The sequence below is a fragment of the Dendronephthya gigantea genome, unplaced genomic scaffold, assembly GCF_004324835.1.
Source record: "Dendronephthya gigantea isolate DGI-Jeju-01 unplaced genomic scaffold, DenGig_1.0 000020F, whole genome shotgun sequence".
In the NCBI taxonomy this organism is placed as follows: domain Eukaryota; kingdom Metazoa; phylum Cnidaria; class Anthozoa; order Malacalcyonacea; family Nephtheidae; genus Dendronephthya; species Dendronephthya gigantea.
In genome coordinates, this window is record NW_021163030.1 from 1337092 (window position 1) to 1361879 (window position 24788).

At 35.5% G+C, this 24788-nt stretch overlaps 3 protein-coding genes across 6 annotated transcripts; all 3 read left to right on the plus strand.

The window, feature by feature from the left end:
* The first annotated feature begins 800 nt into the window (after nucleotides 1-800).
* On the plus strand, nucleotides 801-4816 carry LOC114521595 (zeta-sarcoglycan-like). 3 transcript variants are annotated; one of them, XM_028542081.1, is made up of 7 exons: nucleotides 801-926; nucleotides 1885-1950; nucleotides 2596-2819; nucleotides 3230-3331; nucleotides 3480-3687; nucleotides 4106-4299; nucleotides 4477-4816. In XM_028542081.1, the coding sequence occupies exons 3-7, from the start codon at nucleotides 2619-2621 to the stop codon at nucleotides 4642-4644; spliced, it is 873 nt and encodes a 290-aa protein (XP_028397882.1). In that variant the 5' UTR covers nucleotides 801-926; nucleotides 1885-1950; nucleotides 2596-2618; the 3' UTR covers nucleotides 4645-4816. The 3 variants fall into 3 exon arrangements, with proteins under 3 accessions (XP_028397882.1, XP_028397883.1, XP_028397884.1); XM_028542082.1 differs by having other exon boundaries at nucleotides 1885-1945; XM_028542083.1 differs by lacking the exon at nucleotides 1885-1950.
* Nucleotides 4817-5206: 390 nt separating this feature from the next.
* On the plus strand, nucleotides 5207-8638 carry LOC114521439 (tumor suppressor candidate 3-like). The gene is made up of 11 exons (XM_028541894.1): nucleotides 5207-5301; nucleotides 5382-5551; nucleotides 6120-6237; nucleotides 6441-6523; nucleotides 6676-6733; nucleotides 7108-7248; nucleotides 7593-7682; nucleotides 7889-7952; nucleotides 8092-8166; nucleotides 8270-8360; nucleotides 8513-8638. Exons 1-11 carry the CDS (start codon nucleotides 5221-5223, stop codon nucleotides 8526-8528), a joined length of 987 nt encoding a protein of 328 aa, XP_028397695.1. The 5' UTR covers nucleotides 5207-5220; the 3' UTR covers nucleotides 8529-8638.
* Nucleotides 8639-9336: 698 nt separating this feature from the next.
* On the plus strand, nucleotides 9337-24564 carry LOC114521420 (C2 domain-containing protein 3-like). 2 transcript variants are annotated; one of them, XM_028541870.1, is made up of 39 exons: nucleotides 9337-9483; nucleotides 9797-9989; nucleotides 10348-10448; nucleotides 10619-10727; nucleotides 11256-11338; nucleotides 11504-11586; nucleotides 12039-12099; nucleotides 12413-12560; nucleotides 12657-12858; nucleotides 13031-13159; nucleotides 13312-13438; nucleotides 13560-13692; nucleotides 13891-14006; nucleotides 14189-14307; nucleotides 14383-14553; nucleotides 14634-14883; nucleotides 15055-15266; nucleotides 15501-15602; nucleotides 15682-15768; nucleotides 15932-16036; nucleotides 16275-16339; nucleotides 16438-16487; nucleotides 16631-16783; nucleotides 16882-17114; nucleotides 17292-17561; nucleotides 17648-17925; nucleotides 18126-18274; nucleotides 18632-19012; nucleotides 19179-19293; nucleotides 19502-19660; nucleotides 19930-20026; nucleotides 20377-20627; nucleotides 20969-21110; nucleotides 21341-21380; nucleotides 21482-21618; nucleotides 21921-21980; nucleotides 22068-22237; nucleotides 22507-23889; nucleotides 24090-24564. In XM_028541870.1, the coding sequence occupies exons 1-39, from the start codon at nucleotides 9450-9452 to the stop codon at nucleotides 24403-24405; spliced, it is 7014 nt and encodes a 2337-aa protein (XP_028397671.1). In that variant the 5' UTR covers nucleotides 9337-9449; the 3' UTR covers nucleotides 24406-24564. The 2 variants fall into 2 exon arrangements, with proteins under 2 accessions (XP_028397671.1, XP_028397672.1); XM_028541871.1 differs by lacking the exons at nucleotides 9337-9483; nucleotides 9797-9989; nucleotides 10348-10448 and having other exon boundaries at nucleotides 10719-10806.
* The last annotated feature ends 224 nt before the right edge of the window (nucleotides 24565-24788 follow it).

Here is a 24788-nt window from a genome sequence, read left to right on the forward strand (position 1 = left end):
GTGGATTTTTGGTAAAATACAGTAGTATTGTAACTAACGCTATTTGCGCGTGAAGTTGAAATTTTTAACCACCAAAGTACAGAACAAATATTCCGCCAGAATCAATGATTAACCTTCAAGACTTCTTGACCCATACTTCTTCGGTCCGCGCGTACCTTTTAATATTGCGCATGACAAAATAGTGTTTTAGCGCCTAAAATGCTGCTTGCGGGCGTCTCGATGGTAGAAAAGTACAGGGTCTTTTTTTTTCAGAACACCGTGCTAACGTTTTCAGTAAGAAAGTTAGATATAATTCATATAAAGCGAGAAAGAAGAAGCATGTTTTTATCGCGCGAAATATTGAAAATCCAGCATGACTCACTTTCAATGCGTGTTTTACTAGGCTCTAAAATTGCCAGCGGCCAGCCTGCTACTACCAGCATCCTGGAAAAGCAAAATTGCCTGTTGGACGGTCACTTGATTGGGCCTTAGATGTAACTTTGATTAAAGCTTATTCTTTACTTGTGGATCTTCTTTGGTAATTCGTAACTTCAAAGCTGTAATTTTAATGCTTTTACAGCATTTTCACTGTAAAAATCACAGTCACGTCGTCACAGGAGTAACAGGACTATTCAGCCTTCGTACAAATTATCTATCAAGGCAGTTGGTTTAGCCCAGTGAACTGGTTTAGCCATAGACAATCCAGAAGACATATGTCTTCTGGATTGTCTATGGTTTAGCCTACAAGCAGGCTGCTTGGAGCTGTGGTTGGGGTGTTAGAGTTGTTGGGTGTTGTTTATGTTAATGAAGAGTGTAAAAATCTTTGTAATCGGATTCGATCTGCTGATCGTGAGTGGCTTTGAAGAATTTTTGTGGTGAACACTGTTTAACGTTCTCACTTCTCATATCATACCTTTAGCTGAGTGCAGGACGTTTTTGTCAGTCAGGTAAGATTTGAGTTAAATTGTATCAGTATATTGTTATTTTGCAAATTCTGAAGCTCGCAAACTGATACATTGCCTGTCAGAAGATGAGAGTGTAGGATTGTTAGAATAATTGCTGTTTGCGTTATTGTTGTTAGGAATGCCGTTAAAGAACGGTATTTCTAACTTTAGTCTTGCAATAGTCAGATTTTAAACTGTCTATGTGAATAAAAGTGGGACATACACTTCTGACGCAGGGAATGCACTTGATAATTTTGACATATGGCACACTATGTTCAGTTATCGAAGAGTCTGCATGTTGGGTCAATATACCGTTCCCTGCTGTCTTTTTCTAAAGCGTTGTTGGTCGATAAAATACAAGTAAAGTCACTATGTGAAAGAAGTACGTCAGAAGTGTGGTTTTAGTTAAGAATTTTGGCACTCACTTATTCTTGTACATGCTACAGTATGCAGCGTTCAAATTATAATTCAGCAGTGGTCATATTGTGAAGTCGTGAGCGAGTGTAATAAAGCTTGGGCATATTGCAATATCGTGTTTGCAATATATCCAATTGTTCGGCATACTGTTAACATATAATTATTTCCTTTCTCATGGATTATTCTATAAAGGTATATAGCATGTTTTGATCACAGACTGGATATTTATCAGCTAATGTTAATCTGACCAAAGCTGAAACCTGTCAATAGTAATAAGCAACTCTTGGGTGATCTTTGTTCCCCTCCTGAATTAAATCATACTACACTATTTTTATGATCATTTTCATGGTGTGAACCATACAATATGGTCAAATATCAGAATTAAATTAAACTCGATTTAAAATACAATATATCAATATCAAGCCATTTCAACAGGAAAGTCATGCTTGCATTACAAAGACTGTGAGAAGAAAGTTAAGTGTTCATTCTAAGCTTACACTTAACAGGCTTAGTTTAGCTTATTCACACTCTTTTCACCTTCCAGAGATAAGCGGCAGAACATCAACTGAAAGCAGTTTAACTGGATAATAGTACTTTACAAAGCAGTTACGTATGTAGTATATGGATTTACATTTATATATTTTTAGATTATTTTACTTGGAATATTTTAACCTATTCATGATTATTAGATCACTGTTTTACCAAACTTGAGAATCTAGTAATTTATTTAAACATAGCATAAGACATTTTGTTTATTGGCCAGGGTAAAAACTTTGTACATACATATTTTTTAGTATGCAGAAGATAGTATCAAGATCAAACATTTATGCTTGAATAATATATTGGAGTATTACTTAATAGTAATCACTGGATACAGTATATAGTGGATATAATTTCCATGCTATTTTTTTTTAGTTGAATTCTCAGTGTCTAATTTTACTTACTAGTACATTAGTTTGTGTGGGGCTATATTATCCTTTTAAGAGACATTTTAAAAATGATTGACCAACCTACAATTTCAGTGGGAATAAAATATTGGTCAATCAAGCATATCATCTTGTTTAAACTGTATTTTAACTGAAATTTGTCTCATTTTTAAAATAGTTCTGATGATTAATGAGTTATCATATCTCTTGTGGTGTATATTAGTCATTCATACTGTATAGTGTGCAACGTACATGTCTTGTGTTACATTTACAGTTGTATTACATTGGTGCCTGTATTCACTGCTAATAATTGTCTTTGTTTTAATTAGGTACTCAGTAGATTGACAAAAATATGTCAAGGCGGCAAGACACAAACCAATCAAATGATGATATTGACTATACACGCCATGATCCTGTAAATATTATCTATAAAATTGGCATATATGGCTGGAGAAAGAGATGCCTTTATCTGCTCATTCTTATAATAACTGTCATTACAATAATAAATTTGGCACTTACAATTTGGATTATGCATGTGATGAATTTCAATCTGGTAAGCAATAATATAGCTATTTGATATTACAGAATAGACTGTGGTGGGAGTGAAAGTATTTTTGAGTGGCTTATTTAAAAATTTATATCCTAAGAAAAGAGGAACAGTTATTGAGAATGGTCTGCGGCTAGTTGTATTAAGCTATGAATACATTTTGATTTTTGGATAATTAATTGAATCATAGTTATAACTCCAATATGATAGCCAATAAAAATGTAAGCATAGTTACAAAATGACAGGTTTGTGCACCTAAGTACTACTTTTTTTCTAAACCTACCCTAGATTATCAATATATCTTGATTTCTATTTTTCAAGTTTTGGAAGTTGTTCTGCAGTAACATCTTATATACATAACATTTATGGAATTATAGTCTAAGCTGTAACAGCTGTGTTAATTTTTTGTTTAATAGGATGGTATGGGGAAACTAAAAATAACAAATAAAGGAGTTTTGTTGCAAGGGAATGCAGAATTTGTCAAACCATTGTATGCTGAATCAATTGAAACAAGAAAGGTATTGCATTAAACGTATTCGAAAGTACTCTAAAGTATTTTATTATATTGTATTTTATTATATTGGACATTGTTGGCTGTTGGTTGAGGCAAAAAATATGCAAGTTGTGATGCAAAGGGTCCAGGCTTATCCCTTTATTATTGTTTAGGATAAACCAATTGTTGTACAGTCAACGGCCAATGTTACAATCAATGCTAGAAACGAGAGCGGTGCAACCGTCTCTCAATTTTTTGTTGGAAATGATGAAATTGTTGCTAAACAAAAGGTTTTCAAAGTTCAATCCAATAGCGGAAAAGAGCTTTTATACGCTGATAAAAATGTGGTTCGTTTTGGATACAATCAATTGAGATTTGCAAGTACGTTTTACGATATCTTTATGTAGGAAGTGTACTGTAAGATGTTGTTGTAATTTTTACCCTTCCTATTTCCAATGACTCTGCCATGCTTCAGGGAAGGAGGGGGGGGGGGCACAAGCTTTCGAGAGCACTTTTAATTTGAATAATAAAAAGGCAGGTAAAATGTGTATTTTAAAGGGTGGTCGAAACTGCGAGGTCATCATTAATGCGGCCTTTGCCGCGTGGGCTTGTCTTCTCGTGAATGGTTCGGAAATTTAAAGGTTGAGACAATGCAATTTCTTTCTTTTCAACGCCAGTGAGAATGGTTCTGGTTTTGGTTCTGGTTCATGCACTTTGTAAAAGTCTAAATAATGATTGCAGTATTGGCAAACTTAAATCCTTCCCCTGGCGTTGTATGTGTTTTTCGTTTATACCCTAGGTGCTGAAAGCACAGTTAATTTCACTGGTGCGTTGCAAACTGAAAAAGTGCGATCGCCTCCATCGAAACATCTTGAACTTCATTCTCCAACAAGATCTGTCCGACTCGAAGCTCCTGAAATGATCGAAATTACCACAAAAGCTGGTGACATATCTGTGAAAAGCAAGTATTCCGCATCATTCACTTCAAATGAGGTATGTAGGAAAAGCAGTTGTTGTTTAAAACTAGTGGTACTATTAATGCTTATAAAAAACACAATCCAGGACTTTTTGCATTCTAGTAAAATGAGAGAAAAGAGAAAAAAAAATTTTGCATTCTGGTAAAATGAACATTACCATGTTTTATTGTCATTTCCTTCACCTATGTTTTAGTTTATTTTTGATGGGAAGAAGATTGTATTCAAAGATTTGCCAGTGATGAAAGCTGGTGGCAAAATTAACAATTCGGATGCCAAGGAAGTGTGTTTGTGTCCAAATGGACGTATGTTTGCTGCCTGGTCGGGAACAAACTGCTCAACTGCAGTGGATATTTGCAAGTGAAATATCGTCAAATTTGCGTCGTAAATGCTGCAGGTTATGAAGTTCACAAGTAGAAAACCAGCGATATTCCATGCATTATCAACTCGTGTATATTTTTTTGCATGTAACTAGAAGGTGCATGGGTCATTTAAAACATTTGTATCTATGGAATATATTAAATTTTAGTCTAGGTTTTTAGCATTATTTTATGTAATATGTTATTTTATTATATTATATTATTTTCTGCGTATTAAATATTTTGTTTTCTATCTATTTGTCGTATTCTATGTGCTTAGAAGAACCGTTAGGACTAAAGTGGTTGAAGAATGATTTGTCACACGGCACCGTACGTATGACATGCATCATTCTTCAACCACTTATGGTCACACACGTTTGCATTTATTGAACAATAATAGTGATTAGTAAGCTGATAAGTTATAATCTAATTCACCACTGATGTAGGTAAATTCCTAATTTTTATAACCTTTTCACCCGCGACCCCACCCGTTTGAGCACTCATTGATTGAACTGGACCACTTCACTTCCACTGGTTTCCGCTGAGGTGTATGTTCATGGGCGAAGAATTAGTGATACAAGATGGCGCGCGTGGTGTACTTTTTTTGTGTTCTTTTCATACTTTCCTTTCTTGCAGATGCCAAGAAAAAAGTCACTAAAGAGGTAAATTATATTGAAGATTATAATTTTATGTGCAACAATCATATTTTAAAACAAAATTTAAGACAGTATTTATACTGTAGGCGCAACTTGAGGTGAAAGTTAAGCAGCTGATGGACTGGAGTAGCAGACGGCCTGTAATACGAATGAATGGAGATAAATACAGACAATATGTGAAAGGAATACCTAGAAATTATTCTATTATATTGATGTTGACAGCCTTAGCTCCACAAAGGCAGTGTGCAGTTTGTAGGTAGGTACTGTAGTACTATATAGTTTTTATTTTCCTCTTTTAATACAAATATAATCCTGTTACAATGCACACCGTGGACTTTGTCCGCGATGATGAGGCGACGATAATGGAGTTGAATCCATGATTACAAAATATTTGGGATGAAAACTTAGTTTAGAAATACAAAAGACGTTGGAAGAAAACGTAGCACATTTTAAATAATACCTATGAATAATACACACAATGATACATCAATGTTTACATTATTTTTTGTTTATGCTATTTGAATCAATGATATAATACCATCGTAATTATCGCTACTCTGGTTTTGATAATAGCAATAATTACAATGGATTATATACCTGGTTGCGGTGAACTCATTAACTTCAATTCGTTGATATAATACCAATCTCAAATTCTCATAGACATTGGAACCAGTTATGTAAAAGAGTAGTTGATATTTAAATTTTGGTTGTTGGTCTGTGTTGGGTTAGAGGCTGGGGTTCAAACAATTGCCCCTCCCATCTTTCCCCAAAATCCTGGCTATGCCTCTGATTGCTAAATGTGCGAGTATTGTCTATATTTGCAGAGAAGCGAATGCTGAATATCAAATTCTTGCAAATTCCTGGCATTACTCACCAGGTTACTCAAATCAACTGTTTTTTGCCATGGTTGATTTTGATGAAGGATCAGATGTCTTTCAAGCGGTATGCTTTATATACTTGTTCATATGATAGGTTTACACAATGATATTGATCCATTTGTGACACTAATAAACTAAAGTACCATAAAAGTACAGTAACCAAAGTACCATACTAAAGGTATGCTCTAGTGACTTGGATGAATAATACATTGGTTAGTTCATCAAAAGATATGACTGGCATGCTTGAACTCTTTTGTGTGTTTTTAGTTGAAGTTGAATTCTGCCCCAGTGTTTATGCACATTCCTGCAAAAGGAAAGACAAAGCGTGGTGATAATTATGATATCCAAAGGTACAATAGAACTTTCTAGTGTTGTGACATAATTATTGAAATGGTTTATACACATACTTTGTGTTACTGTGATGTTACCCTAAGTTAGTTTAATCTCAATTTTGTATAAAATTTAATCTTTAAAATATGATCACAGTGTTGTTGCTTTGCAGAATGGGCTTTTCAGCTGACAACCTGGGACGTTGGGTTGCTGAACGGACAGATATTCATGTAAGTTAAATAATATTATAACAAAAAGTTCAATATTCTCATAATTTTGCATGGAAACAAGGTTATATACATGGTGTGCCTACAAACTAAAAATTCAATATTAATAAATAATCTTGAACAAATTAAAAACCTAAGAAAGTTCAGTGAAAGATTATAGACAATTTTTAAACAACCATGATAAAGGTTTTCAAGATAGTTTTGTAACATGGCATGGCTCTATTTGGATGAATTATGAATTATGTTGTTCCATGCAAGCAGTATCAACTATCTAACATCTTAGATATACCTCATTTTCCATTCACATATATAATTTATATTGACTAGTAAAACCACGTAATATGACAATTTGCTCATTTTTTCTAAAATTATATTAGATCCGCATTCTCCGTCCTCCAAACTACATGGGTGCACTTGCTTTAGGTGCTCTTGTTATTATCATTGGTGGTCTACTCTATGTAAAGAGAAAGAGTCTTGAATTCCTTTATAACAAAACATACTGGGCTATTGGTGCTTTGGTAAGGTGTTTCTTTCTGTCCTGCTCATCATCCTAGCCAACAAGGGTGCATATCTGTCTTGATTGGGGAGGGGTTAAACTGGATGGACCAAGTTGTAGCACTTGATAATTTTTTTAACAAAAAGGGGGGGGGGGCCCCATCCCCACAGGATTTGCACCCTTGTACATTAAACACACTATTAGGAATTAGTGTTTAGGGATTAGCCCACTTGCTCACAGAATTTTTTTTTCATCAGTTCTCAAAAGAATTGTCGCACTTCTTCCTTTTATCAAAAACTTGACTTTGCCCTCTTCTTTTTCACATCAGTGAGTTGCAAGATACGAGTAACCAAGTTTTGTTTTTAGACCATTGTTTTCTGTATGTTGTCTGGTCAAATGTGGAATCATATTCGTGGTCCAGCGTATGCCCATAGGAACCCTGAGAATGGTCAAGTAGTAAGTCCTGTTTTACCGTTGTTTGAAACTAAATCTCTGGTCATTTTGTTACTGCATGGCAACTGAAAGCTATTATTCCCAGTACACTGTCACTGTAATTTCATTATGAATCTTCGTTGGCCTATCAATTTACTGTCAGTCCTAAAAATAGCATCGCCAGATCTAGAAAGCGATATATAAACGAATTATTTTTTATTATCTTTTAGAACTATATCCATGGAAGCAGTCAGTATCAATTCATTGCAGAAACTCATATCATTCTTGGTCTTTGTATCTTTTGTAACAAGTGTTATACATAAAATATAAAGCTGCCTGAAATGTTTGACCGCCCTGGGGTATAAAACACGCGACTCTTAGTTTCTAGCTCTCAAAGTAGGATGTTTTTTATTCCTTGACGTATTGTGTGAAGATGCTGCCTATACTGTTGGTCTCATTCTCTTGAATGAAAAAGCAATTGAAGCTTCTGACGCTAATAAAAAGAAAAGTAGGTTATATATCCTGTCAAACTTCTTGGGATTGGCGGAACATTTTTGTCACTTTTGTCACTATGATACAAAATGTAAATAATACCGCCGGTATTTTTCTAGTTTTCACAATTGCTGGTTTGGCTTGTGTTGTGCTTTTCTTCAGTTTGCTTCTCTCGATATTCCGCTCCAAATACCATGGTTACCCCTACAGGTATTCCATCAGTTTCATATGATATTCAATCTATGTTTTTATGTGCCCTTTTTGTGTTCTTTTTTTCTAATTGATCTTAAAAAGTATTTTGTGCGGTGAAGTTATTAGTCGTAAGAGTAAACTATTATTCAATTCAATTTTCTCTTTTTAAGCTTTCTCATCAAATAGAAACCTGTTTGGATCATTATTGTTTTAACTGTGGCATTGTGTAGGTCTTAGAAATAAAAGATAGTACATTCGATCTTATTTGTTAAGGTTATATATGTTTTTGTATAGGTTTTTCATGTAGAATAAATGAAAAATGATTCTACGAGGTTGTCTCAGCGTCTTGTCATTGTAGTGCTCTCATTTTTTCTATAGGATTGCATGGTGCAACCGTAAAGAAGTGTCTTAGATTGTTAGATTCATATTTAAAATCTTGGACGTAGTATGTTAGCATATATTAAGTAGAGTATATTTAAGGCTTGTGTTTCGTGTCATGTGTTTTGGCAGTCGATAAAATAGATGATGCATTTCAAGCGTCGCTTGTGAAAAGCCTTGGCTGTGGTGTAAAGATGTAGAAAATAATTCGTGTGGGTTTCCCTTGCAAACTTTTAATTTAGCACATCTTTGACTATATGCATTTTTAGGAATTACAGCCCTCTTGGAAGTGCATTAATAGTGCTGAATCCCCGTAACTCTCGGGCCCACTCTAAAATTTACTAAAAAGCTAGGGTTTACTGGATTACTATTATTGTTTGCTGGATAACCAGGTTTACACTAGATTACTAGGGTTACAAAATTGCTATCATATAAAAAAACAAAATCATTTTTACTAGATCTATATTCGTGATTGAAACACGAAAGGTAAACCAACAGTGGTTTGGTTAACCAATGGTTATTGGTTAGATGTAGTCTGTGACAGTGATGGTGGTATACAGCCACTGCGACTGTATATATAGCTCAGTGGTTTGCGCGGTAAAAATTAAAATTCAATATGGCCGACAGTTATATAGTGGTTATATGGAAATCTAATGGAAAACCAAGGGGATTTAGCTGCTAGATTTTGTACGTTTCTATTGAATTTCTATTAATTTAAAGGCTACACAAATGCACAAAAAAATCCAAGCCGAACAGAAACAAGGTAGGTTATTTTTTGATATACTGTGGTAAATTTTTATAAAATATTAAAAACAGAAGGCAGTTTATGCTAGTTTGTAATTTAGTACATAACCTAAGGCATGAAAATTAAATAAAGTTGTTGTATGTCGTATGTATATTGTGCACAGTCATTCATTTGTTTGCATTTAAATTTAGTTTAAATTTATATATATAAGTTAATATAACCGTACAATTTTGATCGTGGCAGTTACTTCATAGACCCCTGCTGGCCCTGCAATAAGGTTGTAAAATAATATAACCATCACAAAAGAATACAAACTTTGAATTTTTTATAGAATATAAAGATCTTTGGATTAAAGATGGTAACCTTCGAATACAGAGTAGTTTACCACCGGCTGTTAAGGGCCAGATGCGATGTTTTCTTGCGGTAACAGTGGATCAAATAATATGGCAGGTGGACAATCATCCAAGAGATATTCAAGTATGTTTACAATGGTGGGGAGAAACTGGAGAAGGCACCATGTTTTGGTATGGTTATTTATTTTTCTTTGGTTATTTACAAAATATTACTGTAGGTATTTTGAAAAAGTTGTTGGCTTCATTTGCAACAACTTTGTCAAGACACAAGAGTGCAATCGCCAAAATTAACAATGCCCTCCCAAAAACAGAATGTAAAAACAGTGAAATACCAGAATATGGCATAGTAAATGATTTAGGGTCAGCAATCTGCAATCTTGATTGCCAGGCAACATTCGCTCACATACAGTGTTGGTTGATGAATGATGTGTGAACATACTTGCAGGGTTCTACTTTTGCTTCTTCCAATCTTCCAAACACTTTTCATCTGAAAACTGCATTTTGATAGCAATATATATATCTTTAACAGGCCTTTCCCTGGAAGAAAAAAGTCAAATTCGTGCACATCAGGCAACACAGTCTTGTATCCAATTTGCAGTGGGCCAAAGCAGTTTGTTTCTTATCTTAAAGGTAAATCTGCTGCATGGCTCAGCTTCTAATAGCTCATTGCTCAGGTCTTTAACCTGAGAAAACAACTTTAAATCTGTTTGGGCTTTTAAAAGTATTTTGTCATTGTTCTTTGTGGTCTAAAAAATAAGATGAAAATGCTTTTATATTTTTTTCTTCCTTATTTTGTGAAGATATGAATGTCCTTGTGTTGGATGTTTTACACTCCAAATCATTAAAAGCATTTGGCAGAGCTGAGATTCATGATATTGTCAAGTTGAATGGCACTAAACCAATTGACAAGTATGTCATTACCAACGCTGTTTCCTTACTGAAACTTTTATAGTCAGAGGTCTGCTTTCCACTTTCGCGTTTTTTGCAGGTACGTACAAGCATGTAAAAGTTTAAAATAAATTCAACGATATAACAGATGCCTAGGGTTGGATTATGTTGAAAATTTGGTGCCTTTTTGCTGCAATAAAATAAATTATGTAAAAACTTAAAAGGTTTTTAAACTTTCACCTATGTACGTGCGAAAAAGACGACAGTGCCAGTGGAAAGCCCTAAGGGACAATTAAGCCCTGCATGATATATCTGAAACATGGTGTTGCTGGTGTTAGTAGTGTCTCGCAATGTCTCACTCACAATATATCTTAAAGTGATGAATAGTCTACCTGCAAGGAGGTAGAGAACTTCAAAGTTTCGAGCAAATTAAAACGAAATATATTCTTTGTACTTTTTACGATTATATAACATTGAACAATGTGACCAAAATGGTTTCTCTGTAGTGTACATAGCTAAGGATGATCCGGTCTGATATACATTTTGTAGATGGTATCCAGTGAGTTCTCGTTCTGTACAACCTGTGGTATTTGCGAAACTTCATGTTCTTTTAAAGTTTGAACCTGTTAATGGTAAGGATTGGCGATGTATTTGCGCACATATTTTCTGATGAATTGTCGTACCAAAGGAGGTTAAATTTTGCAATCATCATGCATTATAATTTCAATGTAACCTCAGTACACCAATTCCACCGGCATTGCATAACTATTTTTACAGTATTCGGTTTTATTAAATAGTGGTCGATCAAGATTTATCCACAATTGCTCCTGAGATTGATCATGATTTTAATCATTCTGTTGCAAAAGAGATGATCAGTGAAGTAAGTTAATTAAACAGCTAAACAGTACTTCAGACATGCATATCCTCTTTTTATCAAATTTCCAGGCTGCATGGTTGGCAGATGAGTTTCGCCAGGAGGCTCTTTCATGGGTGCAAATAAGTAGAAAATAAGTAGTTAAGATGGTGCATATAAATATAACAAAGTTCTATCAGGTTCTAGTAAACTATACGTCTCATTGTGGAACAGCACAATATCTCTTTGTTGCTAGTAGAATTCAACCACTTACTGTATACTCATATTTTCGCGTCTTATACGAGATTCGTCTCGAGTGTCGCTTTTTTTCTGGTACTGTAAATGAGTCTAATGTTTGGAAAGGGGAAATGACACGATCATTTCTGATGGAGCGGGTTTATTGCCAAAATGAACAAGCAACAATTCCTCGACTGACTAAGATGATAATCACGACAGCTTCTTTACATGTTATTCTTTAGCATCGAGACACTGAAGAGAAATACGATACAAATAAATCTGGTGATTTAAAAGAAAGCAAAGGTACGTACATGTACTTCTCGAGCAAAAGTTAGAAAGTTTGGAAATTTCAGATGAAAGTGATTGGAATTGTTTAACGACACTGTATAGTCACATGTTCGTTGTAACTTCATCTTTATATGAAGTGGGAGATCTTGTGAGGCATGGTAAGGTGGGATAGGGGGTAAGGTGGGATAGGGGTTAAGATAAGGTGAGCAGATATGGTGGGATAATCTGAGATGGTGAGATATACATACTGTAATAAGGGGGGAAGATATGGTTTGATAATCTGATTGCAGTATGGTATTTGATCACCAATTACATTTTAATTTTAAAGATGTAACTAAAGATGATGTCATAGTCTCGTTGATAAAAAGAGGAAAAACACTCAGAAATTCCATTATGGAATCAAGAGCGAATGTTGAGGCCAACGCAGAAACATCTTGTGTTGTTGATCATGATGAAGAGGAACATCTGGAGGAAAGGTATGCTCCGTATAGACTTCATTGTTTATGCAATAAATGATCGCAAGTATTGAAGAGAGACGAATTGAAACCGTGTGATTTCGTTTATTTCAACAGGAGTGCTTCTGGTAGTTTGTTCAGAGAGATCCTTGGATTAGAAGAAGCAGAAGATACTGAATTAAAGACGGAAATAAGTCTACCTGTTGACCTAGTAGTCGCTGGATCAAGTGATGATGACACTAGAAGTAGTATAGGAAGTGAATCTGACGATCCCATGCATGATGAAACATTACTTCAAGATTTGTTTTATGTGAATAAGGTATGCATGCATTTTTCTAAAATTATTGTTCTTCCTAATCATTGGGAATTTATTATGGCATGTGCATGCCTGGACCTCTCCTAGTTGGTCGGTAAAAATCATTACGTTTAACATAATACTTTCAATAATGAATGTGGTAAGGTGGGATGGAATGGTACCGACTATATTTTAGGATGATTCGGCTGTTATTCCAACGTTAAATGAGCCAGCAACGTTTGATGATGTTGAAGACGATGCAAAGGAAAGAAATACAAAACATGTGTTTGATAAAGAACAAGGTGAAAAAGATCCACTTAGTGAGGTGATATATTTGTTACTACTTTAAATACTTAAAAAAATACCGGAGCGAGCTTCGTTAGAACCACGTCAGAGAAACTGTGTTTTGACCCAGATTTTCTTAATTCAGATTTAGTTCGGGATGTTACTCTTACAGCTTCGGATGTATTTATTTAGAGAAAACCAATTTTTGATTTGAAAGCTGCCTCAGTCAGAGAAGAAAAGGAGTCGCTTCCCGAGACGATTGCTGATAATAATAATTGGGATCATGTTTTTTCGACTGAAAAAAAGCCTCGCTCACCAGGTATGGTCAAAAAGATGAACGGGCAAGTGCAGATGTTGTCTACGCTGTGAAATATTTCATACAGATTTGCGTTGAAGGATCTCATATTTAGACTACATGTATGTTGCCTAAAATTCTTCAGATAACACACAGAACAAGGATATTCTTAGCTGCCTTGGTGTTAATAAATTAACAGCACTGGGAAGAGTCACTGCAGCGAAAATACATATTAACAAACTAAATCTCCTGAATGAATCAAATACCAGTGATAAAAGGTAGCTAGTAATTTGTTATAGAATGAGAAGCTATTCTCTGTATTCCTGGAACTAAATAATGCAAGCATGAAAAGTTAGACGCCAGCACTTTGTAGCTTAAAAAACACAAATAACGAAAAATATTGCTAGTTTTTCTTCTATACTAACGAACTCTATTTAATGTTATATAATCAGAACAGTATTTTTGGTATTATTTAGAACATATTTTATTGAATACGAGTTTCCTGTTGCTGCTGACCATGGTCAGGTAGGACAGAAAAATGACGTTGGTTTGGAAATCACGAGAATTGCCACAAACAAAACAACAACACACAGTATGTTTACTAATTTTCATTTATATTCCGCGTAAGACATGACATATCGAAGTGTTTATAGAAGGAATGATAGACCTAACCTTGAACTGTCCAATTTTCATTTATTGTGTGCATATAATTACCGTATTTCCCAGCACGAATCTTCTGCGGCTGCGAGTCATTTCATATCTTTGATTTTCTAGGTATCGTATTTAACCATCATTCCGTCTTTCCTATCCACTTCAATTTACCCGTCATCAGATTTTGGTGCGAGTGTGAACTAAAAATAAATATATTTAAAAGAAAATCAGGTCAAAAATCTGTAAGTATAACTTATTTATGTTTAAACGCGACCAGCTTTTATTGTTGATGATAACGTAAATTATTGCTTTTATAGCCTGTCATAATTGGACGTGGAAAGATAGCCCTTCGCAATGTGTTTGCATCTGATCATCTGCACTATGAGGGTTTAGTTCAAATTAAAGTTTACAGTAAACAAGATGGCCTATCAAGTCAATCCTCGCCAACATCATCTTCTAAAGAAGGTCCATTGTTGGGTGAACTGGAGGTGATTAACAAAGTTTCTTCTTCCTACATATATTACACTGTACAGTATACTGACTGTATTTTGCTATTCTTGTACAACAGATTAAAATCAATTTGATGAGCAATGGCAAAGACCTGGATTATTTTTCACCTGCTAAGAATCACGAAAATGTGTCATCTGAAATCCGAAGCGATGTTGGTAATAGAAAAGAACATTTCTCTTCTGGTGTTAAAGGCACTGAAAGAGTTTCAACAGAACAAATCCCCCGACAAGCTCACGTCAATGAGAAAGAAAGAGGCCAGTTAGGAAAGGAAGGTTTTGTCTTCACTCCAGCGTCCTCGTCCAATAAAAGTGAGTATAAATCAGTGATATAGATCAGTGCAGTGTAGGCTATGTCACACAGTCTATAGTACCGGCAGAATAAGGTTGAGCTCATATTTCACAAATTATTAATGATCATCTTCCACCCCTGCCATCTGAGGAATGTTCATCAAAGGTGCGTTATATTGTTCTATTGTTTAGCTGCTCAATACCATTCTGTTCCATTGACAACATTGCTCTGGGTTTCTGAAGGACGAAACATATTAAGGGATGGTCATGGTGTTGCAGTGTCTGTTCCTGAAACTATGACACGCAGTAATTATTATCTCATATCGCGCATGTTTTGGACTAGTGATATAACGCGATCATCCGTCTCTTGGGGACAAAATCATCCTAAGTTCAATTTTCGGCAGGTATGGTCAAGATATACTCAAAATAATAATCAAATTTCTCTTAAAACTGTGCCTTGGATAACGAAAAATACCTTCAAGTTGACGGGTTTTCTCAATCGCAGAGATTTAATTTTAATTAACGGCATTTATGGTTCTATAGAGAAGAGGCCTTGTGTTTAAAATTATATATTTAGTAGAATTTCTGACGAATATTTTGTTTATCAGTGCTCATGCATGCCATTCGTATACATTTAGATATTTCCAGTGTTATTAACATCAGCACTTCTCGATCGAATGCATAATAACTTCCTGACTTTGGAAGTTTGGAGTAAATCTGGTGGAACACAAGAAGATGAGGTTTGAAAATTCACTAATGTGATAACTTTATTATATGTTATCTTAATGTTTAATGTTTTTTTGTCTATTTTAACATCAGCTTGTAGGGATTGCCAAGATCCCTTTGCAGCAGCTTTATCTATCTTATAAAGAAAAACAAACCGCGAAAGCTTTACTCAAGTCCAAGGTTAGCTCATTGCACACTTTTGCTTTGCGTTGACCAATGATATTTGAGTAAATCGTACATATTACTCAAAGTTTGAGTGGACAGCTTTATACAACTTCTTCGAAAACTTTTATTGATTCGCTTTCAATAAAACATGCTTTTTATCTCTAACTCGTATATGTAGTTCCCAGTCGTTGGAGTGGATTGCTGGTTGAACATTGGCAATCCTTTCCAAGGTTCGTCTCATGGAGAAGTGCATGTATTACTCGCTATGGGAAGCGAAAATCAGGTATATTTTGTTTCTCTTAACGTATATCTTTTAAAATGTTTTCAATCGTGCAAAGATACTTTATGACCGTGCGTCCACATGCACTTGCAAGGTGACAGGCATGCACCGGTAGCCAAAGTCAAAACGAGTTCTATAAAACAGGTTGAGGAGGTAAAACCTTTTCTTAGGCACCTTTCGTTTGGAAGCTGTGTCGTGTTTAAACCGTAAGCTTAACATCCTGAATGTTTCCACATTTCAGATAAACAAACTGCTAGACATTAAGCAATGCTCTAATCAACATGATTATTTTAAACCGAAAGACAGGTATATATTCTGTTTTTCATATTTGTAGAAGATTTTCTATATATTGACTGAGACTTGGTTAATATTATACTGATTATACTTATTTAATATTCTTTCAGATTAGGAGGTGATTTTAACATTTCACCCAAATATTCAGGAGAGACTAACGGTTAGTTGACAAAATATTGTTTTTTCTCTTTGATTTTTTTTTGCCGTATTATAGTGAAAGAAATTATATCTTGCCATTTATTTAGCGGCTTTTATAATTAGAACCATGCAGTGTTTGACTAAATTTTTTTCAATTTTCTTCAGTTGAACACTGGTTCGAAATTTCGGTGCAAAATGTGAAGAAACTTTCAGCATTTGAGACAACGTCGCTTGGTGAAACAGATTGTTTTGTTCAATACAATTTTCCTTATCAAAAACCTGATTTTGACGCGGTTACGAGTGCAGGTCTATGTGAAGGTATGCAAGTTTCAGTCGTAGAATGATAGTATACTGTGGTTTTATGTTTTGATTTTAAAAACATCAATACTAATAAGAATATGCTTTTAAAAATGCAGACCTTCCTGGCTTACAAAGTCATCGCACAGCGACGACAGCTTGTGTCCCGAATACAAACTTTAATGACGTGGCACGATATCGTATTGTTTTACCTCCATCACTGCCAGTTCAGCGGTATTTACTAGCTGCATATCATGGTTCATGGTCAGGCAGTGGTATGTCTGCTGTTGTCACCTTTGAATTATGGAAAAGATATTATTATCCTAATATTAGAGACCAACTTGTTGCTAAGGTAATCTACTGTAATATGGATGGTTTTATTGTACGTCGCAAGTTCACGATAATAAATGAGAAAAATTTATGAAAAGAATCCATGATAAATTTTATGATCTGATAAAAAGCAAAGCTTTAACTCTAGAGCTGCTCTGACAACTATCCACAGTTTCTACATAATTATATTTTTCAATAGTCCTCACTTCCATTGTCCAAGCTGTGCGGTATGGTCACCATGCACAAACCAGGTGAAACCAATACTCAGAGTTTTTCCTTACCTCTTACGACATTGTCTAATTCTGCTGAGGACTGGAAGTCTGAACCTGGAGGAGTTCTCGACGTAATTATAAAATATCGTCAATCTAAAGTGGCAAATCCTAACATACATCAATTTAAAGAAAACTCTGCTGGTGCGAATACGCAAGTTTGCCTGGCGATTGAAATCGTTCGGGCTTGCGGACTCAAGGTATTTATCTCGTAAATAGGAATTTTTGATAAAATTTTGAAAAGCGTAAAGTGTATTGTTTTATACGTATCTCTCTTTTTTTCTAGTGTGCCTTGACCGAACAGGCAAAGAAGGACTCCAGCTTGACATACGCCTCAGAGGTCGGTGGCAATCCTTTTGTAAAAATCAAACTGCCGTTCAATATCAAAATGAATGAGCGAACAACAAGAACCATCGCCAAAACATTTACGCCAGAATTTGGATATAGAATGGAATTTATTTTACCCCTTGTTCTGAAACACAACCTCGTTGGTCGAGATAGTCAGGAATTCTCAGGAACGTTGGCAGAATGTCTTGAGTTTGGAGAAGCTGTGTTTGAAATATGGTGAGTTCCATGGTTGGTATTCAAAGTTGTCCTCGAAATATAACCATTCCGAATAAATTGAAATGGTTAGTTTTCAGTATACCATAAAATATCACTAGTGAAAAATTTATGGAGGCAGTATACTGTCTTCTAAGAAGACTGGGTATTGAAAGGGTTAGCGAGTTCTTAGTGAAACAATTTTGTGATGTCCCATGTTCTAGGCATCAGAGACCGCGAGAGGATTACGAAAACTGGGGTGAAGAGATTCCAATGGGCCAATCTTTTTCTCGACGTCAACTTCCGCCAACCTCTGATGTTTTGTTGGGTGTAGTTAAAATCCCTTTACAACAGCTCTTATTCAGCCATACAGGTAAATACGATTTTAAGAAGAGAAGTTTTTCCATAAAGTCTGCTTCCATTATACCCCCGCATTCCTGAGTTTTTCTTTCGTCATTTTATCACCACGCGAAGAGTTTCAAGTTTTGAGTGAAGAAATTTTAAATCCTCTGATCTTTGTGAAGAATACAGCGATGTGTTCTAGCAATTTCCGCTCTGTCAACAAGCTGCAAATGCTTCTTTGTACTGTTGGTGGGTTCATAGTTGCTCGCTATTCTCAATGGGCTGTGCAATCGAAGGTTTGAGAGAAGACCATGCATGCAGTGTTATACAAATAACAATAATTTGACATTATCAATCTTTATTCATGTGTAGTAAAATTCTTTTCCAGGTGTCAGAGGTTGGTTTCCACTTAGTTTATCCACAATGGGCTGGTCGAACGAAGATGATGCCAGAAACGGTTTGAATAAAACTGTCGGAGGGCTTGAACTAATAATAAACTTTAGTGAAAATACAACCAGAGAAGAAATTATTGAAAGTGGCCGAGCGGTAGGCTGGTGTCCACCACTATGGTATGAACTGGAAGATGGTCAATGGTTGAATGATACAGATGATAATGGTATTATGAATGTTGGTCAAGGACTTGCATTTCTTGTTAACATAAAGAAAGTCTGGGTACCAAGAGCAGTGGTTACTGCTGAACAAGCAAGAAAAGGAGTTAAAGGAATTAAACAGATTGGATGTTATATTCGATACAAATTTTATGACTCGAGTACGTAGATAGAAACATTTAGATATTCTTCCTGCGGCTATGCGAATATTCAAAAGTGCAATTAGTGTCATAAAATACTAAATGAAACTTATTTGTCAGTGACTAGGTTAATGAGGGGTAATCATCTAAATTATGTGTGGTAATTTTCACCCAATATTGATTTTAGAAGCAGTGTTTTCTCCCATCTGTGGTGTTAAGAAGGTGAAGGAGTCTGATAGTATTTTATGTGATCTCAAGCATCGTCATTCATACATAGTCAAGACAACATCTCCATTCATTTGGTTAGTGATATGTAACCTTTCGCTACTTTGCATGCATGGGTAGCAAATTCGAAAACATGCATGATGTCGTAGTTTAATATTTTATTTAGCCTACTGGGAAATATTCGCAATGTTTGCGTTTCAAAAAAACACAAAGAATGATTATAAAATGAGGCTATGATTGATTAGTCTCAAAATAGAAGGTATGATTGATTTAAAATTATTGTAGGTATATCAGAGAGGAACGCTTGGAAATTCAAGTTTGGTTAACAACAAGACAACACGATGAAAAAACGACTTTACCTCATAAAAGAGATAAACTTGTTGGCTCAGCTTTTGTTGCATTATTTCCTTTATTGGATGGAAACAAGAATTCTTCGCAAATAAGGTAAACGTTCAACACATTCATTTGACGGTACATCTTCAAACCTGGCGTACAAGTATTGCACGTACGTGTGATATATTTAAGTTTTCTCGTCTTCGACTGTATAATATGTATATGCAATCGTATGGCTGCTCTAGAATTCATATACTGTCTTTTCCCACAATTTCTAATTACCATAGCGTCATCAGTATCAAACTGAAGTTTGAGAGTGCGTGGTGTGCAGGATCATTTATAAATGACGTTAATGAAACGACAATTTCTGTATATTTCAGCGGGTTGTATCCATTATTTCGAAGCAGTGCTATAGATCTACGTGGTGCTGGTTTACATGTCCAGTTAGTACTTCAAAAACCAATAAACTCTCAACAGGTGAGAATTCGGGCATTTTTATTTTCATTTCTAAATCAGATCAGTAATATACTATTGTGAGCATCGTATACAACATACACATTGGACGATTATAATTTACAGATCTAGATAACCATAGTGAATAGAGCTATACGGCCAAAGAGTTCTCTATTCTTTTATTCATGTTTATCCAGCCACAAGCACGGTAAAGACAATGGAATTCTTGCATGGGCCATCTCCTAATAGCTTACTGCATCAAATCTCGCAACACACATTTATAGAATATTTACAGCAAGGATTGGCATGCAGGGAAAAGCCGCGGCTTGAAACAGGCGTGTCTTAGCATTATAGCTATCTTAATTCTTATGCAGACGTTGGGAGGTGAAATAGATGAGGATATTGCATCAACAGAGCCTAGTGAAAGTGTACTTCTTGAAAAAGAGAGTTTTACCTTAGTAAGTAGTGATGAAGCTGATGAACAGAAAGAAGCTGGAAAACACATGTGTATGGGAAAAACAGAAGAAATTTCCTCAACAGAAGATGATAATAATGTTATCACAGCTCATGTTGTTATAGAGCGAGCTTTGCATATTCCTCTCCTGAGAACAGATGAAAATAAAAGGTTTGTGATTATTGTGAAATATTAATCAAGCTGAGCTTTGAATTCGCGCATGACCACGAAATTATTATTGTGCGTAACACTGATTATTGCATGATGCTTTGGATCAAAGGTTGTTCTTCAAACTGAACCCAAAACCTTGAACAGGAAATATATTCAAAAAAATATAGTGTAAAATATATATGCTGTATGAAAGCCATATGTGTACTTAATGAGATTATCTATTTTCCTTAATTTGGGGCGCCTTACAATTGGTACTATGGTACAACGCGTGCAGGAACATGCCCTACCCCCATATCTTATTTTATACACATTTGGCATTATTTTTCTTTCACTTTTTTCAGTGTTCAACCTAATGTGTACGTTACCTACCAACCCAGACCTGAGGTCAAAGTGATAAAAACAAAAACAATTCGCTTATCCTCATCTCCCGTCTGGGATCATGAGAAAATCGTTAAATTTGATAAATCCAAAATAGGAAAGAAGGTACAGTAATATACGTACACAAAATTCAGTGTTATGACGCCCAAAAAACAATTGCTATATTTCTCGCATCGTTTTTTCCACTCGAAAATTTTTCATAACCATGCTGGATCAAATAGACAGAAACACTTCTCGACGTTTCAAACCATGGGCATGGACCTTTGCCTGTCAATAACTACTTTACGGTCTTCAAAATTTCTAACATTGCGTGTGGTTTCTTTCTTAATTCTCAGGTGTTAACTTTCAAAGTTTGGCACAACCAAGGAGACACTGGTATATAGTACAAAATTTTCAAATATTTTTTATTAAATATTAGTTTCTATCAAACAGTCACCTGATTAATCATGTGTCGAGTTACATGCTGTATGTTTTAGGGCAGTCAACAGCTGATGAAGATCTGCTCCTGGGATTGGCTTCAGTAGATCTGTCTCCCCTGGCCTCAGGACTTCGACAGGTTATGGGATGGTATAATATTGTCGATTTCAGTGGGCAGTGTCAAGGGCAAGTCAAGGTTGGTACTTTTTTGTTTTTTTTATATGTTTTTTCACATTTATAAGCTGCATGTGTTTGTCGAAGTAAACATACGCCAATAAAATTTTAGATTACGTGTTTTAACGGGAATTGAATCCTATTGAATGCATGGTTATAGCGGACAAACGACTTCCTTCTACATCTGATTAAGACTAAGAATTAAAATGTTTTATGATTGATCCGTGGGAAACACCACTTAATTTCTATGACTAGACCATGTAGACTGCAACACTTCTACTTAACTATAGTTCATTAAATTCTATGACCTTCTCTTAATTAAAGGTTGGTGTCGTGCCTTTGTTATCTGTTTCACCTGAAAGGCTGTTGCTTCGTCCAGTTAATGTAAGTTATACTGAAACTCTACTACGATACGTATGACGGCTCCATTCTTAAAGGTGCTTTGAGGTGTACCCTTTTTACTCTCCCAAGGCGCATTTATCTACTGCGAGTACAAGTGATGTGTTTGCGAAACGAGCTAATGGTCTATCATCAAGGCAACCCAGTGGAACAACCGCTGATACTGGAAATTATTCAGTCTCCTCGCCGCCTTTAAACGAGGCAGCGGATAGCACAAAGTCATTTCTTCTACGACAACTACGGTATGTTTGGAACAACAGAGTATTATGTATCGGTAACACTAGATGAGCAGAAACCTGTTTATCTTTTTTTATTTTATAAAAAATTTTTTTAACAATTTTCCTTGTATATAAGAGTGTTTTTGTTTTAGCAATAATCTGTCCAGCTCGCATTTGTAGGTGTAGATGGTCTCTTTCATCATAGGTCATGCTTTTTTATACTAACCTACCTCTAAACAACTCAACTATTATTTTGTGAAAGGCGACTGATTCCTTTATCCTATCTGACTCAGGCAAAACTTGAACGACCTCGAAGTGATTAAAGATAAACTGAGTCAACGATTAGTGGCTGATAATGGTGCGTTGTCTTCATGTGTGAAGAATAAATCATCTGGTTCCATGAATAACACAGATATGGTAGATAAGTGTGATGAACTTGTCAAGACTTATCCAGTAGGCGATGGTTTGACGCTCTTAACAACTGCGAGTAATCACGAGAAACCTTTAATGACACGCGTTTCCGTAGTTCAGGATCACACCACTATGAAGCCGTCCCGGCTTTTGGAAGGTGAAGACCATCAAGTTCCTCCTATTTATCAAATAGATGCCAGCAGGACTGGTTCGCCTGTGCCTCAAACAATCAGTCAACGTTGTGACAGTAACAATGACAGCGAGAACGATTATAAAGAGTTTGATTGCAGCCGTTCCCGAGATACAAATGATTATTGCGGAAATATCAAAGAACTGAACTCCGAAACCAATTATTACACTAATGATAAAGATGTTGAAGAAGAAAACAAAGTCGGCCTTAGTTATCGTGATAACGATTATGATGATGGTATTCAGGGTGATAATTATGAAGAGGATATTGATGATTGCAATGACAGTAATCATATCGATAATCGTAAACATGGTGGTGGTGATGATGATAATGAGGATGACCATTACGATGACCATGACGATGATATACATGGTGGTAATGATGATAATGGCGGAAATTATGGTGGTGATGATGATAATGATAACGACGGAAATTATGTTGGTGATGATGATAATGATGATGATGGTGGTGGTGACGATTATATTAGTGAGACTGTACCTGATCCTAAACAATATATAAATGATATAATTAACGATCGTATCAATGGTTATGGACAGAATGAAGATGCATCAGCTGTTGTTGACACTGGGCCAACTAATGTTGTGACTAAACCACCAGAGAAAACCAGCAGATTTAATGTTGTGCAAGAGAATATTGAGCAGCTTGACAATAGTAATATTGGTGATTCTGGCGATGAATCATTAGATAGTTTCTTTGATTGCATTCCTTTAAAACAGAAATTTGAGCCGAGGCATCCTGTAAATGCTACCAATGAGACTTTCGACCTTTCTGTCGAACCAGAGTTTGTTGTGTCTAGAGCAAATCTTTCAAAATTGAGAAACGTTCTGAATGAAAAAACAAAGGAAGAGACACACACGAACAAACTTGAACAGCAGACTAAAAGTAATCAACAATTATTAGGTAGCGATAAATTATCAACTCTGGAAACTAACGAGAATAAAAAGGACAGCAGACGACCAAGCGAGTTGATTCTCGACGAATTTAAAATTACGGAACAAGACCAAAACCATGTTGACAGAGAAAGCTTTCATGAACAGAGTAAACATGAAACATCGTATCCTTTTTTGAAATTTTACATCCTCTAAGTCATTTTGTTTAATTATTAAAGTTATGTTTATCGGAAAGTTTATAAATATAAAACGAATTTTGTGCACGCTATCACAAAACTTTCGTTACTAATGTCTTTATTTGGGTAGATAACGAAGCCCGCAAATCCAAATTATTTCCTTAACGCCACTGTTTAACTATAACAAGACGAATGAATGCATTAATTCCAAATTTCTTCATGTCATCGAAAGATTTGGAACAATCCATGCGATCATTAAGACTGGCAGCAACCTTCAGTAGGAAAGAACTAAGACACGATGAATCAAATGGTTTCAGAGAACAAAAGCAAGATACTGAAAATAGTGAAGATCAAGAAACATCCCAGAAAAAAATCCTCACGAAGTCTTTCATTAACTGGAAGAAAATTCAGGAAATCAGAGATACGGGCGAAATACCTCTATCATCACTTGAAACCTCTAGGTTATCCAGAATATTTTCTTCGAATTATGTCACTAAGAAATAACTGTAACATGTACATATTTGTATAGCTTATTGAAAAATTACTGTATATTTTCATGATTCCCTCCCCCCACACTGTTTGTCGTGCGAGAGATATTCATCTTTGCTGTAACCTCTCCCCATGTAAATATAATAAACGCCAGTGAAATGAAAATAAATAGGCCCAGGGTTAAAGATAATAGAGATGACTGTAGATATCTGGGTATAGGTGTGGTGCGCTACACTGTTTCTCCCCAGGAGAAACAACAACGTAGACAACCCCTCGAAGCTTGACAAATGACAACCACCACTGACCATAGATATTTTTGTCGCGCCCGCGTACACCGCAGCGGTTTTGTTGTCTGGGAAACAAAATGGCGAACGCTTCATCAGAAATAGTGAACGAAG